Raw genomic sequence first — 20,702 nt, forward strand, 5'->3', positions numbered from 1 at the left:
TAAGAGTTCAAACAGTTAAGACTTACAAAGAAGTTGCACACAGTCAAATACACAGGATCTCATAAAGTAAAGCATGATGAACAAAAGAACACTATTTATTGCATGTTTTACTAATGACCATAGAAATATTAAAAGCAGTAAATGTCATCATATATATATATATATATATATATATATATATATATATATATATATATATATATCCCATTGAAAATTCAAGAGACTAACATTCAAGATAAAATAAACTTCATAGAGTAAGAGAAAATGCCAACATTGTATTCTGGGGAAAGAAACACACACCCCCACACAGTAACATTTTCAAGTGTGGAACCATATGAGATAAGCATTTTCTAAAGGAAAACAATGAAATTAACAGAACAATTATTTTATTCCATATCATCAAGCTCGTGTTTTGGTTACACATTTTCACAATTACAACAATGAGGTTTTGGATAATGGTGCTATTTTGTTTTGTATTGGAGGAAAGATAAACATGGCAAAAGATGCTTATCTAGTGAAAAGTATAGTATAAAAAAACTGAACAAATATTCACAACTTTATGACTTAAGATTTCATCTTAAGTAGACTTGAGACTGCAATTGATTTTTGCTATGCATCAACTAATGGCACCATGATTTTGGGAAAAAAATTTTAAATATTTTAGACATTTTTCCTTTACTGTCCCACCATGCCCCCAGCCAAAAAGACTCTTCTTTCCTTTATTTACTTCTCTATAAAATCTGTCACCTATTTATAAACTATATAGCCACTTCAGGTAATCAATTTCACATTCATTATTACTATTACCTTCTTTCCTTCTCTAAAAAGTAGTTCTTCCTTTAAACTTTGGATTAGTACAGGCCAAGTGGAAAGGAGTTGCAAAATCTAAACCACTCATTTTAAAATAAAAAATATCAGTGTTCCCCTAAAAAACAAGTACTTGTTTAAGCAAACCACCCAGAGTATGAAAAGATATTCCTTATGAATCAATAAGTATTTGGGCACCAAGGTGCCCAGTGGACAGAGCTCCAGCCATGGGGTTAGGAGGATCTGAGTTTAAATCCAGCCTCAGATATTTACTATGTGACCTTGGACAAGTCATGTAACCCTGTTTACCTGTTTTCACAAATATAAAATGAGTTGAAGAAGCAAAGAGCAAACCACTCCACTATCTTTGCCAAGAAAACCCCAAATGGTGTTCAAGGAGAGTCAGACAGGACTCAAATGACAATAATATTTATTAATCACTAAGTATATTCCAGGAAATGAGGATATAAATACAATGAATGATGCACAATTAAATGGGAGATACACAATGAGGTTGCAAAGATAGGTTGGCACCAGGCTGTTAAAGACTTTAAAAGTTAAACATTAGTATTTATATTTGATCCTGAAGGCAACAAAGATCCATTGGAGTTTACTGAGTACAAAAATACTGTGATTCGATCTGCCTTAAGAAAAATCATGATGGCAGGAGCGTGGAGGATGGATTGCAGCAATCTTGCTTTCTATAATGTGATGTTTGTTTGCCCTAACCATGAAATTCATGCTTTCATACACTCAGAATCAAAAGTTTTAGAATAGTTACAATTCATATCTAAATAAATTATGTAAAAAGCTTTATAATCACAATCTCACTTGAGACTAATGTAAATATTTTATTTCCATTTTAAAGAGGTTAACTGGCTTGCCAAGAAATGCATAGCTAATAAATGAGAGAACTGGAACTGGAACCCAGTATTCAACTCCCAATGCTGTTTCTATTATAAGCATCACTGGAGATGATCTTACACAAAATCACTGTTAATTACCAACAGTCAGGGGTTGGTACCCAATTTCTATCATACCCACCTGTTTTCATTTTTTCACACTAAAGAATTTTTTTTAAGTCTTTCTTCATGCCACAGCTGATCTAATCTCACACTTTCCCCACTTTTGTTCATTTTAGCTACCCTACAGGTAGCTTCTCTGGACCCTGCAGGGATTTGCTATACCTTTTTTGAGAAAGAAAAAAAAAAACCATGTTTCAGGATAAGGAGCACCAAGAGTTCCTACAGAGTAAAATAATGTTTTCTCTTTGGTTCCTTTATGCCCCTCCTAATAATAAGAATATTCTTTAATTTTCACTTGTGACTGTAGCAGTACAATAGATTAATATGTTCCACAACAGTTCAAAATAATTCCTATAGCCCTAAGATAAAAACAAGCATCATTCTAACAAAGTTTAAATTTCACTCCTCCCAGCAACCAATTACCATCTTCTATTTGCTCACAAACAAGTTCAATGGTTTAATTCTCTCCTCATTTCCACAACCTGTAAGATCTACCTGGTTTACTGTTAAAGACTTGGAAATAAGTAAGCTTAGTGTTATCTGTAAACTTTATAATGTTGCTGTACTTTCCTTCTTTCCAAACAAGCCAGGATCCTATACCAATTATCAACAGCAATCCTTTGTTTATAATTTTATTCATAATACTTTTGAGTTCTAGCCTTTATTTCTTCTCCCTAAAGCAATTAATTTCCATTTAGCATAGTTAATAGTCCTTACCACTACCCATAAAAAGAAAAGAACAGAAAAAAACAACACACAAACATACCCCAACAGGGAGGGGGAGGAAGGAGGAATCTTTCCTCAATAACTCCTTTATTTAAAAAAAAAAAAAAACACCTTTTCTGATTCCTACAGCTACCCATGTCCTCCTATCTACTTTTGGGCTACAAAACTGTGCGCACCCTTTGACCTAGCAGTACATTACTAGGTCTTCATGCCAAAGTCATATCAAAGAAAAGCACCAATTTGTACAAATATATTTATAGCAGCTCTTTTTGTGCTGGCAAAGAACCTGAAGTTAAGGGGACGCCCATCAATTGGGGAATGGCTAAACAAGCTGAACTTCATGATTCTGACAGAATACGCCTGTGCATTAAGAAATGATGAGCGGGACACGTTCAGAAAAACAAGGGAAGACTTGTATGAACAGATGCAAAATGAAGTGAGCAGAACCAGGAGAGCATGTACACAGGAATAGCAATACTGTACAGCAAACGGCTTAGCTATTCTCAGCAATGCGATAAGAGACCATCCCCACTCTCTTACAAAAAAGGGTCTCCCCTTCAAGCATAAAATTATTAATGATTCCTTGAAAAATAGAGACAACATTGTACAATGACACCGTGATCACAATGATAAACAAGGAAATACTGCGGAGTCTCTTAGATTAAATACAAAATTACTCCAAAGACTTTGGCCTAACCATCTATAAAGGGAAGGGTTTTTGATGAAAAATGCTATCTGCCTCTAGGGAAAGAACTTATAGTATCTGAATATAGATCAAAGCATATTTAAAAAAAAAAAAAACAACTTTGTTTTTCTTGAGGTTTGATTGGGGTTAGGGGGAATCTGTTTTCTTTTTAACATGACTAGAATAGTATAGTATGGTACAGTATAGTATGGTACAGTATAGTATTAGTATAGTATAACATTAGTATAGCATAGCATAATACCAGTATAGTATAATACCAGTATAGTATAGTACTAGTATAGTATAGCATTAGTATAGCATAGTGTAGCATAGCATAATACCAGTATAGTATAATACCAGTATAGTATAGCATTAGTATAGCATAGTGTAGCATAGCAAGTACCAGTATAGTATAGTATAATATAGTACAGTACTAGTATAGTATAGCATAGCATAGCATAGTACTAGTATAGTAGAGTGTAATACTAGTATAGTACAGTACACAGTACAGTACAGCATAGATAGCACAGCATAGTACAGTACTAGTATAGTACAGTATAGCATAGTACTAGTACAGTATATTTTAATATGACTAGTATAATCTGAAAAAATAAAATACAGACTGCCAGAAAAAAGGGATGTTTTGTTGACCGATTGATCTCTTATGCACTGAGCACATTTTCTGCACTGTGACCATCAAAGCCATCCAATTCATTTTCTAAATTTTCCTTCCATGTAAAGATTTAAGGAGTATAACTTTTGGCTTTAAGTTCCTATGTTCCTTAAGTTTTTCCCCCGTTCCACTCCCTATCCCTACCATACAGAGGAGGAAACTGAAGAAAATATAGATTATTTGCCTTCCTGTGGTCATAACTGATAAATGCTTGAGACTGGACTTCTGACTCCAGGTCCCACACTCTCTCCACTTAGAAAAAAGGCATCAGCATCGAAGAGACAGGAAAAGGCTGGCTTCCTTAGGGTAGGATTTTTTGCTTTCCTAATTTTCATTCTCATCTCTTGCACCATTTTCCCTGTAACAATCTCTTTGATTTTGCTAGTTGACAAAGGTACTCTACAGAACTCAAAGGTACCAGAACTTAAAGATTCCTCACATATTTGTCTAAGGTACTGAATAAAATATTTTATACAGTTCTCTATTTTACTCTTGCTTCTCAACCTCCATCCCTATCAATGTCCAGATTACACAGTTCTCTAAAAAATGCATTTCACATCTTTGTGATGATAATTTAACCTGTAAATATTCACACACTGAGTTTCAATCATACCACTGGACCAAAACTGCTTTCTCCAAGGTCACCAATGGTATCTTACTGTTAAGTCTAATGGCCTTTCTTCATTTCTTTTCCTTCTTACTTTTGGTGCACAGGACGACACTCTTATTGACTTCGCCTCCTTTTCTGGACATTCTCCTCAAGGTTTTGTGAAACTGTGTTAACCTATTATATAAATTGTTCCTGTCTTCTTAACAAGTTTATCACTCACAACTTGTCACTTAAACCTTTGGGTAACACAGTCCTCTTCTCCTAACACTCTCAGTCATGATAATAATTGACTTCCATATCTATGTATACCATATCTCTTCTCTTTATCAAGCTCCAGTCTTGATGTGATATAGGAATCTCAAACTCAAAGAACTCATTTCCTTTTCCTCTCAACTCCCTCATTGCTGTCAGGGATGGTGCCACCTAGGTTGGCAACCAAAAAAAACTATCCTCAACTCTTCTCTTTCTATCACCTCTCAAATCCTACCAGTTGCCAGATCTTGATTCTATTTACATACAGCTACCACCCTCCAATTTAGGCCCTCATCACTTCTCATCTAGACTAGTATCTCCCTGCTTCCACAACCCCATGCTCTAGGTTAGTTGATTACCCACATGCTGAGGATGAATCTCATGGATAGCATACTTTCCATCCTTTTTTCTCCTTAAAAATTAGGTCCAATGGCACCTCTTACAAGCAAACTTTCCTGATTACCCAGTAGTTAGTGGTCTTTCCTTTTTACCCCATAAAATTAATTTACAATAGTTTAGAATACATATTTTGTGCTCAAAGGACCACAGATTTAGAACTAGAAAGGACATGTGAAGCCATTGAGTGTGCCCTCGAATTTGAAAGATAAAGAAACAGACACAGAGCTATTTAGTGACTCTAGAATCTTGTAATATATGTGAATGTATATCAATCTAGTAATAAAATCTAATAAATGTTAACAAGTTCTGTCATTTCTGCTGCTTCCTTTTCTTTCCAATCTTCTTACATACTCAACATATGAATCACCTTTTTCTTAATTTCTCCATTACTGTGGAGATCCAGGCTCAAAAGCTAGGCATTATTCTTGATTCTCTACTCTCCCTCACACAAACCTGATGCATCCCATTTCAATCGAAAGTTTCTTTGTACAGATTAAAATTATATGGTGATCTTAGTGTTATTTACTATGCTAATTGGTTTAGTAACATTAAACCACTGCTTTCATAGTATAACTTGACCATGAGTAATTTCAGCAATTCAATCCAATAATAATTAAGCATATTATGTGGAAATGAAGATAATATTAAAAAAAAAAAAAAGTTCCTGCCCTGCAAAGGTTTACTAATGGTAAATCACAAAATGCAAATAATTAGAAACTCAAGATAATCTGAAGGAGAGAATAATAATGCTATGTATAAAACGGAAAGATTTCCCTTAAGAGATGGGTCAAACCTTGAAGGAAGCTAATAATTCTGAGAGGTAGAAGCAAGGAGGGAGTGCACTCTAGGCATGAGGGACAGCCTAAAAAAAGAAAGCAAGGCAAGGTTTGGAATAGGAACTTAAAGGAACAAAACAAAAATAAAAAAACTGGAAATTTGGCTGCAATGTAGAGTAAGTGAAAGGAAATAATATGAAACAAACAATAGTGAAGTTACTCATTAAACTTCTTCCACGGAGGAACTTTTCAGCACTTCTTAAACTGTGGGTCACAACGAGATGGTGACCTACAACGCCTAACACTTTCATTTTACAGAGAAGGTCACGGAAACACAGGAAGGTAAAGTGACTTGCCCCAAGTCACAAAGGTAGCAGGATATGAGTCAAAGTCCTCTGACTCTTAACCAATGCTTTTTCCAACCTGCCTCCCCCAATGTGTTTCATCTTGGCTCCAGGCCTTCTTTGAGAGTCCTCAGTCTTACCCTGAGACCAGTGCCCGGGCTACAATGAAGGCAGTTGGAATGGAGAAAGAGGGCAGCAGAAAAGTGGGAGATTAGAGGGGAGGTACTTACTCTCAACCACGCACTCTTCTCCTTACCTCCTGCTTAGAATCCTCTTGTCAATGCTAGCTATCTTCCACATCCTCAAATTTCTCTATATGTGATTTATTTATTTACATATTGTAAACAAACAGTACAACTTAGTTCTTTGATGATAGTGACTACTTTTCATTTGGCTTGGTATCCATAGTGCCTTGAATATAGTATTCATTTTGGAGGATTAGATCATGAAGATTTTTTGGTAGATAGGGAAGACAAGGCAAAAGCTTTTGTTTTCTTATCAGGACTTCCAAAGAAGAAGCATACCAACATACGTCATTATGATTCCCTCCTTTAATTGGCACACCATTTTATAAAAACTTTTTTCATCACTTAGTTCTAATTTCCCTTCAAAGTATATGTGGTTTGATCCATTTCCTCTATACCATCACCTGAAACCATTCAGATCAAATGAAGACTGGGAATTTTACAATTAGTAAGGTGAATTTGGCATTTCTCTCCACTGTCTTGCACACATAAACAGGAGACACTAATAAATACTTATTGAAATGAACTGGAATTCTTTTTGAGTGTATCTGCTAAACTCTTAATCTGCATCTATCCCTTAAATTCAGGCTTTTTCTGAATTAGAGAAGCAATCGTTTTCACTGGTATTTTTAATGCTTTATTTTACAATTCCTACTAATCAGTTAAATAATACTCATCAAAAAATTCTAGATAGGATAAGAAGGGTAAGAAAATGAACAAGTACTAAATACTACTTAATTCTTTACAAGGTACTTGCTTATGAGACAGATAATAAAAAAGAAGCAATTCATAATTACAGATTGATAGATCACAGATCAAGAGATAGAAGGGATCTTAAGTTATCTAATCCAATTCCCTCATTTTATGGAGAAGGGAAATCATGATTTGGCATAGGTCTTATTGGTAGTAAGCATCAGAAGTAGAATTTGAACACTCTGAACACTTATTTTAATTCAAGAAATAGGGATTTATTTTTTCAAGTTATATACCCTTAATCAATATGGTGAAGTCTGTGGGACCCTTCTCAGAATGTTTTCAAATGAATAAAATAAAACATATAGAATTATAAAACCAAATATACATACCTAAAAACAATTAACAAAAAAATAATTTTTTTAAAGTTGACAACCCCAATTTAAAAATCCCTGCTCTAAAAATAACCTCTTTCCATGACACCATGTCCTCTCCTATCATCCATACTATATAAACTCCTAGAAGAAATACACATTTTTGGCATATAATTGTGAAGAAAATGAACTCATATAAGGTCATTTTCCCATAATAAACTGATCTACCTAAGAGAGATACAATTTCTAAAAGTCATTTACTTTCTTTGTTTTCCACTACACTATCTCTAAAATGATCCAAATCAGAAGAAAAATCTAAAATTTGCTTTGACCAATTTAAAGATCACCTATCATCATCATGGCTATACCATATTAACAAAAAGTTTATGAAGCTTTTTATAAACATCATTCATCAAAACAATTACACATTATAAAAATAATTTTAATGTTAATAACATTGATAGAGATAGGAAAAGAAAACTTTACCTTTTGGATAATCTTCCAACAAGAGGTTGAAGTGACCTAACTGACAAAAGAAATCAGATTCAACTTTTCCTTCAGCTTTTAAGATTAGAGATTCATAGCAGCGAACAGCCTAGAAAAAAAAAACACAAAGAATATTAAGAAAAAGTAGAACCACAAACATGCAATAATTTCTGATAAAACATATAACCTTGATGCTCATTTTCCTCCTCTGTATAAGAAAAACTAAATTATTAATTTATTAACTTCAAGTTACAAAATGTAAAAAACACAATCTCCATTAGCATGTTTAAAAAAAAAAAGAGTACTAAGGAATATATCCCCCTTCTTAAAAATCAAAACTGAATGAAAGCATACAACTCTTTGAATGAGAACCTCAAATATGACAAATAATTTGCACTATTAAATACTCTAACACAGAAAACACTACACTTTGCCTAATATTCTAATAGACCTTAGGCAAAAGAGGAAGGGGAGGGAGGAGAGGAAAGAGAAGTAGTTTTCTTCTTCTTTTTTAAATAGAAGCGGCGTAATATAACGGAAAGAACACCAGTTTTATAGTTAAGGAACCTAACTTGAAATGGGCAACCAACCAATACATATTTGTAACAGTGTTAAGTCCTAGAAATAACAGAGAAGAAGAAGAAACAGTCCAATCTTTAAAAAGTTGCTCCTTCTATGGGAGCATGAGTGGGAGAAGGAGCCATGTACATATACGTATAAAAAATGAGTACAAGGCAATGTGGCAAGGAAGGAATAAGAGAAGAGAAAAGGCTAAGGTCTGAGGTATGTTTTCAAAGAGAATAGAAACTAAAAGACTGAAGTGAGAGGAAAGCATCTATTCCTGTATATTAAGACCAGACATAGGGTGTATATCACCTGGAAGAACAGTAAATTAGCTCTCTAGGGCCTTAATTTTCTTACATGTAAAATGAATGGGCTGACCTAAAACAAGGATTATTAACCTTTTTTCTGTCACTGATGTCTAAGTCTGAAGCTTTCTCAAAATTCCTTCTCAAAATAATGTTTTTAAATGTATAAATACTTAAGTATTACAAAGGAAACCAATTATATAAAAATGCAGTTTTTAAATATTTTATTGACATTCGTAATTAATTACATAACTAATACTAATAATTGGTGATACTGATCCACAGAGTATTTGGTCTGCTTGGTTCCCAAGTTTAGGTGAAATTTAAGACATAATAAGCAAGTGTATTAGAAATATAATCTCAACTGAGTCCTTGCGATAGGGCAGGAATGGGGAACCAGAGGCCTCAGTTCACATGTGGCCTTAATAAAAGGATTTGTTCTGTAAAACTTAGACTCAGCTAGAAGGCTGCAGTGCAAGGCTATACTCAAGAACGTATAATGCTGAGTGGCCTAGAAGTCACTGGTCCCCCATCCCTGCTATAGGCAGTCCATTTACAAAAGGTAATCCTCCCCAAACCACATACTAACCCACTTAAGCTATTCCAACCTTTCTCAAGGTTTCAAAGGCAACTTTCCTCCACCCTCTTAGGGTTAATACTTCACTAAAAAATTTAAGACCATTCGTCTATGGGCCATGTTCCTCATCTTTTATCAATCACTCAGACATCTTTCTATATATCTCCTCTTTCAACCAACTCTCTCATAGATGGCCCTTCATCTGGTAAACTCCGTTACATAACCCTTAATCACAACTCAAATGATATTCTATTAGTAGATAATCCTGCTTTAATATTAATGCCCTCTCTTCTTTGTATCATCTGGCTCCTCCCCCACTGCCTATAAACACAACCACATCCAAACCCCACCTCCCCTCATTTTTTAAAAAGTCACTAGATCACACCATTCTTCCTCTTCCCACTACAATCTAACTTCAGGTATCATTCAATTTAAAACTGCTCTCCAAAGTTGTCAATGATTTCCTAAATGCCAAATCTAACAGCTTTTCTCAATCCTCATTCCTGATCTCTGCAACCTATCCACACACTTGATCTACCTTCACCCTCTTTTATAAGTTTTCTCTTCTCTATGTTTTCATGACATTGCTCTCTCCTTCTACCTGTCTGAGTATTCCTTCTCAGTCTCCTATGCTGGATCTTCATAGGTGAACAGAGACCAACACTCCCATTCCGCACCCTCCACCAATCCCCCATGGATTACTAATTTAAAATTATTTCCCTTTGTTTTTCACAGCCAGAGGCCAACTTGGTTGAAACCAATTCAAATAAAAAATTTTCCAAATGCATGCTAAAATCCTTGCAATAACCACACCATTTCATTCCACTGATTCACATTCTCAAAAGATTGTTTGTTGTTCCTCACACAAAATACTTCATCTTCCGTTTCCCTGCATTTTCATTGGCTAGCTTGTCCCAGTGTCTGGAATTCTCCTTCCTCTCCTCTTCCTTCTAGCTTCCCTGAAGTCTTAATTAAAATTCCACCTTCTGCAAAGAAGTATTCCAGATTCCCCTTAATGTCAGTGTTTCCAATTATTCTGTTTCTACATAATTCTGGCATGTTTTCTTCCCCATTACAATGGTAGTCCCTTGAGATCAGAGATTGCATTTTTTGCCTTTATCTGTATGCTGAGCAGCACTTAATAAATGTTTGCTGATCTGACACAAAATGTGGAAAGATAAAGACCATGATGAAGATCTAATAGCTTACTATAGAGGCAACAAAAATTGAAGATTACTGGAGGGAAACGGGGATGATTCTATGAGACAATCAGAGCTTTATTCTGAGGCATGTTTCTCAAAATGTGGTCTGAGGATTCCTGGGGTCCCAGATCTCTTTCCAGAGTGTCTATGAGATCAAAATTATTTTCATAATAATATTAAGACATTAGCTAGCTGTTAACTCCTTCCTTTTCCAACTATATAGCTTTATGAGACCAGAATATATTTCAAGAGACTGAATGCAGAATAGCTTTGTTATTTTATTCTACATTTAAGAAATAAAACAAGCATTTCCATAACAGTAGAACAGAAAACCACACATGAAACTACAAATTTATATTGTGCCACTTGCTATTCCTTTTAAATATATCAAAGTTGTCCTGTAACTTTCTTTTTTCTTTTTCTCCCCCCAAGGGCTTTGTAAAAATCTTCCTTCTCCTTTATCCAATGTGCAAATCAATATGCACTACAGACTAAGAACAAATCTCATAACTTTCGTCTTTGATGCCCATCTTTTTCTTTGGGGGGGGAGTGGGCAGGTAGTGGGGAGAACAGAGAAGATTGCCAACTATATACCACTTTGATTCAGGTCTGTATTATCTTACAATTAAATTACTGAAAAATCTCCCTATTGTATCTCTGATTCCAATGAACCCTCATTTCCACCCTTCATCCTACCTCTGATCTAGATTTTCAAAGCTCTCTCTATAAGCTGGTCTCAACTTTACTTTTTTTTTCCTACCACCACAACCACCACCACCACTACAACCATCACCCAAACTACTGACTCACGGATATCCCAAATCCTGAAACAGAATTTTGCCTGTACTAAACAAACTACTGTAAAATATCTTGATAAATACATGCAAAAAAAAAAAAAAGAGGTATGTATGATGCCAAATGGGAAACTAGACAGTGTAATGGATAAAGTGGAAGGCCTGGAGTCAAGAAGACTTGAGTTCAAATCCAGCCTCAAGACATTTAAACTAGCTGTGTGACCCTGGGAAAGGCACTTTCCTCATTTATAAAATGAACCGGAGAAAAGAAAATGGCAAACCATTTCAGTACCTTTGCTAAGAAACCGCCAAATAAGTCCAACATGACTAAAACTACTGAACAACATGACGTGAGAATAGGGAATAGTACAGAATTTACTTTGAAAAAAGCATCACAGCATGAAAATGCAAGAGTTTACAAACTTACCCATCAATTTCAAGTATTGACAGAAGTGTGATAATGGTTCTAGATAGCTCAGGTCTACACTGGTTCAAAGACAAACTAAACTAGAATAGAGTCCAGAATATCCACAAAGATAAGCTAAATCCTTGAAAGAGGAAAAAAATGTATGTGTATATACTGAAAAATAGTAACACATTGGTCACAAAAGATTTTGTGAAAAATATTGTTGGGTATGGAAAGTACTCCTTATGTCCAAACTAATACAGAAATTGTTTAGAAAAGCAAAAGATTGGTTTCTTTCTAGATACTTAGGCTTGGTTTAAAGCAAATGCCTTCAACAAGAGGTGACTGGTGAATGAGGGACAGGGATGGAAACCAGATTTGAAAAATCATTCCTATCCATTCATTATTTTAGCTTTGGTAAGGGAATGCCTAAGAGGAAAGGGGAGAGAGAAGTTAGAGGAGTTAAACTGAAACAAATGAATTCCAAAATGATTTGATCTTCCCAGAATTGAAGTTGCCAAAATAAAAAAAATCAAGCACTGTTTCGTCTAGTTTCAATTCACTAACAGCACTGAGGAAAAAGTCTATATCCTCTTATAGCATCTTAAAAGTTGATGAAAGATAAATGACCATCAATTTTTAAACGTTCTTTAAAAAAAAGAAACTCTTAATGCAAATCTAATTGTAACAACATAAAATCTTTCCCACAAACATAAATTGAAAATCCGTAAGTGAAGAGAAAGCAAATACACAAATTTTCACAAACAAATTTCTTAAGGGAAGTTTTCAATTACTATTATTATTTTTATTAACTAAAAAAATTCACAAAATCACAGTAACAACTAACCATACTGAATGTTAAACCATTAAACTTTCAGAAATTATAATTTTGAAACACAAAATTTCAAAATCTTTGGTTTTGTCACATTCAATCCTTTGGCAGACCAGTGTTAGAAGTACAATTACAATATTTTCAATTAACATTTTAATCTAAAACAGTTTGCTTAGATAACCAATCTAAAATTTACTTACAAAAATCATTCATTTAATAAAAATTGAACAAGAAACTTCTTTAAAAGCTTAAAAAACTAAAGTTCCTCTAAATTCAGCTCTATTAATATTTTTACAACCGCAGGCATTTCCTCTCCCATTACCATCAAATTTTCACCCTCAGATTATTGTTTATACCAGGTCATAATATTAACCAATTATACAAAATAAAGATGTAATCTGCATGAAGAAGTTACTCTTTTCAAGGTTCATTTCATTCATATATATGATGCAGTCACTGGTGAATAAAGAAGGAACAATTTGAGGAATTACATTACATACAAAGCACATGAACCTGATGGAGGAAAAAAGGTATGTAACCCCTTGTCAAACCACCCTCTCTCTCCTACAGTATAATTGGGGAAGGGGTGGATGCAAAGAGGAAAGACAGAGCCACTTCCTGATCAGAAAAGTACAGAGAAAAAATAAATAACATTCCATGTTTAAAATCAGATACCATGGACAGCACCAGGATACAGTGGGATTGCTAATGTTCCCTTGACATTTTCCCATTTCTGAAAACATTCCCTCAAACTCAGTGGCCAAGTCACAAAATCACTGATTTAATCTACTATAAATTATGCTATACAACTTCAACTAGGTTCTTATGTTTAATCTGAAAGCTTTTTATTCATATACCTAAATAATTTACTGAAAAGATTAGGTAATCCAGTTTGAACACCATAAATTCCCCATCCTATCTCAATGATGTTGCAAAGGCTCAGACTCAATTCTTCACTTGTTTTCTTCATTTGATTCCCATCTACTTCTTTCAAGGTCTTCCCACCATAAACATCACTTCTCTGGAAAGCAAGTCAGGCTCCATTTCTCCACTGGTTCCTTCCCAATAAAAATTCAACTTCATTAACAACAGTATTAAAGGGCTGGAACAAACCAGAAAAGGAAAACCAGAGGGGATTTGGAAGGTAGTAGTACTTGAACAGTGAATTCAAGGTTAAGAGAACAAGTGAAAAGCATTTAATAGGTGTGTACTGTGAGAAACATGCTCACTCTAAACAAAGAACAATACTCACTAAGAAGCCAGGAAAGTTCTCATTTTATTTTAGCCAATTATTCTACATTCCTAATGAACAGGTGTCTTCCCTAATGGAGAGCTTGCTCAGACAAATGCAATGCTTTTCATATTGTTCCCAATTCAAATTTCCCACCTTGCTCCCCATTGGCTAGATGCAGCTTCCTGAACCTCCCACTTCCATGTTCTCCTCTCTGATAGGCTCCCTTCAAACATCTCATTAAGCATCCTTACAAGTTTCTGACCTTTGAACTGATCAGAAGCCTGGCTCTACGACGTCACAATTCTGATTAGAACCAATGACCTCTGACTTACATTCTACCACTCAAAGCTGTGAGGAGTTTTAATCCTGTGGAAACAGAATTCCTTGTTTTGTTTCCCACACTACTACGTAAGCCAACTCCAGTGGGCAGGCCTAGTTATTAAAATGCCAGAAATATGTTTGCCTAAAAGACCATTTACAAAAAAGAACTATCACAAGACAAGCACTCACATGGAGGTCAGAAGTGATACAAGGAACTCTCAAGAACTCTGGAATGGACTGTGTGACAAGGGAGAGAGACAAGGGCAAAGGATCGTCCAGTATACTGTGTCTGCAGCAAAGAAGGCTCTGGGCTCTACAAGCAAAGCAGAAGTGCACTAGTTCAAAAGAAACATACGATGCACTCATTTATAGACATCTCTACTCCAAATGTTCACATAGACTATTTGTGTCCGACTTGCAGTAGAGTAGTATTGGTCCATTCGATCAGGTACAGACATCCTGTACCTTAATTCCAACACTGTGATGTCATTTTGTCCTCCTCTCCCCAAGAACAAAGGACAACTATCAACCAGGTGCCAAGCACTATACTAACCAGTGAGGATACAAATACTAAAAGGAGATTCTCTAATAGGGGAGATAACACCAGAGAAGATGGAAAAGAGTAACCAGTAAGAATTTTTGGGAAAAGAGGGAGAGAGAAAAAGAGAGGAACAGGACACACAAGGTGTGAATTCATAAGAGGTGAATGTGAGAACACACATTCCCAAAAAATGCAGAGCAAAAGAGCTGAGTCTCTAGGGCCCCTTCTTAGAAGGTGCTGCAAATGGGAAAATGCCAAAATCTGCAGAAAAGTCCAGGAAAGGGAAGCCAATAAAAAATGGTCATTGAATTTGATTTAAGTGAGAATACTGGTTAACTTGAAGGCAATTTTGAGTAACTGTTGGGAAAGAAATACCAGGTTACAAGTTACAGAAAAGCAAAAGAGTTGGTATAGAAGCATGGTACTTCTTCAACAAGTTGGTACTGAAAAGAAGACAGATGGTTAGAGGTCACAAAGTTAGGAACTTGTTTCAAAGATGGAAACATACTTATCTCCCCAGTATTCATTTTTATGTCAATATCACCTCTCAGTTCACTTATGTCCTGTAGTACTCGTGGCCTTTCACAATCTGGCTTGAACCAATCTCTCCAGCTTTCCCTGACACTTCTCTTCACATAACTCTGCAATCCAGCCAAACATTACTTATTTATCTTTCACCAAATGCTTCTGTACTTTCATGCTTTCCTCATATAACTCTCTAAAAACATCAAATAAAAAGCCTTCTTTGCTTGATCACTGTGTATTGGAAGTCTACCCTACTGTTAAGACCAAGTAAAAATGCCTTTTCTTCCACCAGGCAGAAATCATTTTATTCCTTATCCTTTACAAAGAGTAAGCTGTTTTTACTTCTCATCTTGAGTGTTGTACAGTAGCTGTATGTCTGCTATAACTCCCCAGCTAGACTGTCGGAGTTCAGAACTCTTTCTTATGTATCTATCTTTCCTAACCCATGGTAATTATTTTTAAATGTCTATTGAATTGATAATGATTTCAGAGCTTTCCTGAAATTCAGTTCTCCCAAACAGTGATCCATTATTTACTGAGTGCTCTCTATGTTCATAGTGTTGCCATATGAATGTGAGAATTACCATTATGAATAAGAAATAGTAAGGTTCATAAGAACCCAGTCACTATACTTTGTCACTGGAAGTAAAGCAAGTATGCAAATAACACTTGCATAGTAGTACGAAATGAACTGTCAGGATTTGGGCTAAATTTAAAAGACTTTATTTTATGCAGCACCTTATGTCATATCACAAATTGTTTGTAATCTTCTCATAAGGTATTACATTTGTTGGGCAGGATTTTTAGTTCTCAACATCATTCAGAAGAAGCTTATTTTTTTCAATTGTAACGTATTTTCAAATTTATTTTCTTTTTGCTGTTCTTGTATCATTTCAGTCATGCCTGATTCCTTGTGATCCCATTTTTGGGGTTTTCTTGTCAGAGATACTGGAGAGGTTTACCATTTCCTTCATCAGCTTATGTTACAGGTGAAGAAAGCGAGGTAAATAGGACCAAGTGACAATGAGTCTTTATGACTCCAGTCCCAGCCATCCTATTAAGTAGGATGTCTTAATTAACTATATAATGACAGCATTTACACACATGGCAGCTAAACTCATGGCAGCAGAATGAAGGAAAATGGATGTACATTTCACATGTATGGTTACCAAGAGAATTACTTCCAAGACAAAGAAGGAGATCATAACATGATAAAGAAAATTATATGATATTTTTTAAAAATTAACAAAATCAGTATAGTCAAGATTTGAAAAAACAACAACTATGAATTAGAAAAATTTTCAGAAAATATCTGACTTTCAAATAGTCAATATAAGATGAATCAAAATAAATCTATAAAGCAAGTTATTCCCCAATAGCTAAGTGGTCAGAGAATAAGAACAAACAGCTTTCAAAAGAATCCTAAAATAACAATAATATGAAAGCTTAATAAGGGATACGCTAATTAAAATAAGTGAGATTTCATTTCAAACCCAGCGAAATGGTAAAAGTATCAATAATGACAATCAATGCTGGAATGCTAACTCACTAATGCACTTCTAGTGGCACTGTTAACTCATCCAACCATTCTGGAAAGACATTTGAAACAGTAACTCCCTCCCTTAAAAAATTACTAATGCAGACTCAACTATCCTAACCCCACCTTCTCATTCCCTCCAAAAGAGATCAAAGAATGGAAAAAGATCCATATGTACAAAAATATATGTAACATCTCTGACATGGGGATAACAGCAACAGAACCCATCTCACAGGTTTGCTCTGAGAATAAAATATTTTAAAAGTGCTTTGCAAATCCTAAAGTGCTACAAAAATACTAGCTATTATCACTATCAAAATACTACTGAAATTAATTTAGAGGTGCAATATTATACAAATGAAACTACCTAGGAGTTATTTTACATAACTAGATGAAATGTTTTTTTTTTTTTAAATCTGGAATAACAAAAGGCTGAGAAGTATTTGGGGAAGTACTTCTTCTTCAATAAGAACTAGTGGGAAGGCTGGAGGGCAGCATGGCAAAAAAAAAAATAAGAGCCAACTAGCATCATATACTACTATATACCATGATAAATAAGCCAAATGGACAGAAACCCTAAAAATTTAAATAGAGGCCTTCAGAGAAAGAAGGGGAAAGGGAAAATATCTATAATAGAAAGTCTGCAGTGAGCTAGCCTGGGAGATTTCAGGATTCTCCTTGTCATTTTCTGATGTAAAGTACTTGAACATTCTTGACTTTTTACCACTGGACTTCAATGACTCTGAAGGAGAGAATGAGGTTAGTGACTGAGCAGTTCTGCCTCACTTAAACCCAATTTACTACTAATATAATTGGATCTCTTCAAGAAAGAACAAGTTCAATGAGAAGACTGTCAAAGGTGGTGGTGGGGGGGGGGGGGGGGTTTGCGCATGCACGTGTGTTTACAAGGGGGAAGGGGAGAAATCTTAGGCTGACAGACAAATTAAACATTTTCTTAATTTTATTTTCAATTTCTAGTCTCTCTAACATTTGATTTTCTGTGGTTCCTCTCCCCTATCCTACCTAGAAGGGTGGGTGGGGAGGAGGTGTTCCTCCTGCAAGGATCAGTCCTTGTTCATTCTCAGGTCACCCACAGACAAGGAAATCCATGCTTGCTGTGAGTCCCTTTACACTTCAGACTCTAAAATCCTACTTAAGACCTTTCAACTATGTGTCTAAAGTCTATTTCCAACTACCTGTGTTTTTCTCTTAGTTATCCTAGGACACTAAACTTAATTACCAAAAATTTCATGATCAATTACAAACCTAGTCAATCACTGAATCTCAGAATTCCAAGAATCTATAAAGATAATCTAGTCCAGAGATTCTTAATTTTTTCTGTTATAGACTCCACTGGACAGTCTAATGAAGCCTATGGATTCCTCAGTATAGCCTTTAAATACGTAAAATAAAACAGAGGATTACAATAAAAACCAATTATAGTGAAATCCACTTATCAAAAGTTCACAAATTACAGACTAAATATCCCTCTATTTCTGCATTTTACAAGCAGCTCTTTTAGCCACAATAAAAACATATAGCAGAGTGGGGGAAAAAAGGCAAGAATGACAAGTTTAGTCTTGAGTACACACATAGAATCACTGATACAGAGCTAGAAGGGTCTTAAAAGGTCATCTAGCCCAACCTCATACCATTTTACAATTTAGAAAACTGAATCATTATAAGAATCAGGGTCTTCTAGTTCTTAGGATGTACTCTTTCCATAGCACAATCACTCAATGCTTTTTAAGTCCTTTGACTAAACATAAATTACAAGCTCTTTAGAATGCATTCAATTTCCTCACTTGAAAAAACGGAAGATTTATATAGTCTTCCTCATGCAGGCATGTTTTGAGAAATTACTTTGAAAAACTTAAGGTGCTACATTATGTAAGTGTCCTCTATTATTATTACATGACTACAAATGTTGACTTAGGGTCATGATTAACTCACTACAAAAGCTCTAACTTAGAGCTTTGCTTCCCCCCCAGTATTCAAAGCACTGAACCCCCAATGGGGGTTCCTGACTTCCATTAAAGTCCTAACTAAAATTCCATCTTTTACAAGAAACTTTTCCCATCCTCTCAATTCCAGTGCCTTCCCTCCAATGATTATTTCCTATTTACAGAGCCTGCTTCATATACAATCCTTTGAATGTTGTTTACCCCATTAGTTTGTAAGCTCCTGAAAGGCAGAGACTGTCTTCTAACTCATTGTATGCCCAGTGCTTATCACAGTGGCTAGGACATAGTAGGCACTTAATATAAATATTATGAGTTGGACATAGAAATAAAAAGCTGCTTTAGTGGGATTTCATGTGAGAAACTGTATAATACTTCAATGACCCAAAAATACCCACTGCTACAAAAGCCTACCTTTTAATACCATATCCCCTAATGGGCTATAGTGTCATGACTCTTGCAAAACCACAAACACAAAAGAATTAAAATTTAAAATACCCTAATACAACACTTTACCTCTTTCAGTATATGAAGCCACTGACCACTCTCTTCCCTGTGTTTCCAGGGCAGAGCTTTCTGGGTTCTACTCCTTAGTGGGTCTTCTTTTCTATATCAGCATCCACATCATGCCAACTAAACACAGTAGCCCCCCCCACCCCCACCCCAGGCTTTATACTCCTCCCTCCTCTACTCTTTCTACTCTCACTAGACCTTTACCACTTAAATCACAGATTTAAGCCAATTAGCATATCTATGCATTAGATTACAAAATCCACATATCTAGCCCTAGCCTCCCAACTCAATAAACTCCAGTGACAGTTGATCCTCTCGATTCTTACTTAAAGCTCTTCACAAAATAGCTGTCTTAATTTTCTAGTTTTCTCCAGCCATACAGGTCTACTTTTTGATCCTCACATCCAAACTCTAGCCTTCATTTTTCTTGTCTTTGGATCCCATGCAAGTAATGATGTCCCTTCCTCCTCACCTTTCTTGGTTGGAAGTCTCTGAAGACTCAGAATGGATCTACTGTGTCCTTCTGCGCAGGGCCTTTTTTGATCCATCCCATCCTTCTAGGGACTTCTTATATATACAGGTTATTTTATAACTGCTTTATAGAAGTTTACATATAACACACCTATCTTGTACATCCTCAAATCTGTGTGTCTCCATCACTACTTGGCATCTGAGATGGCTTTGACTTTATCTTCCCAACATCCAGTATATTCCCTGGCACATAGTTGCTTAAACCTACGATTGATATGACATTTTTGTTCATGGACAACCATTCATGGGCACACACACGCGCAGACACAGAATTTTCAGCATGTCACAGGAATGTAGAGATAGATACATGTGTGGTAAGTTAGAAAATGCAAAAAGGCCTTCAGCTTCTACTTCCTTATGCCTTGCAAATTATTTCCACTTAGTTTACCATAATATTCTTTTTAAACTGTCAGCAATGAAAAGGAAATACAGCTGCAACAGAACATTGTGTTGTCTTCTCAGGCATCAACGACAAAATTGCTAGTTTAGTTCTTACTAAAATCCTTTGTTGTGTAGGCAGGCTGCTGAAAGAGCTAGATTTTACAATATTAATCCTATTATAAAATTGTAATAATAAAGCTATTCTGGCAATGGATCTATAAACATGCTATTTGGTGTAAGTTACTGTTCAAATCAAAATTTAGTAACAGCTAGAGCTTGTTAAAAAGGAGGGCAAGGTTGGGCCTAGTAGCTCCATGCCTCTGCTGCTGGAGAGGTTGAGGCGAGTGGATTGCTGCTTGAACTATGAAGTTCTGAGCTATATT

General features: G+C 35.4%; 1 protein-coding gene across 5 annotated transcripts in view; it reads right to left on the bottom strand.

Moving 5' to 3' along the window:
* KDM6A (lysine demethylase 6A) overlaps nt 1-20,702 on the bottom strand; it is a 251,094-nt gene that overhangs the window by 161,304 nt on the left and 69,088 nt on the right. For all 5 annotated transcript variants that reach the window (XM_072615112.1, XM_072615110.1, XM_072615111.1 and 2 more), the window contains one exon: nt 8,096-8,204. In XM_072615112.1, coding sequence (XP_072471213.1) covers nt 8,096-8,204 — 109 coding nt within the window. The remainder of the gene's footprint in view (nt 1-8,095; nt 8,205-20,702) is intronic.

Source organism: Notamacropus eugenii, chromosome 5, assembly GCF_028372415.1.
Source record: "Notamacropus eugenii isolate mMacEug1 chromosome 5, mMacEug1.pri_v2, whole genome shotgun sequence".
In the NCBI taxonomy this organism is placed as follows: Eukaryota; Metazoa; Chordata; class Mammalia; order Diprotodontia; family Macropodidae; genus Notamacropus; species Notamacropus eugenii.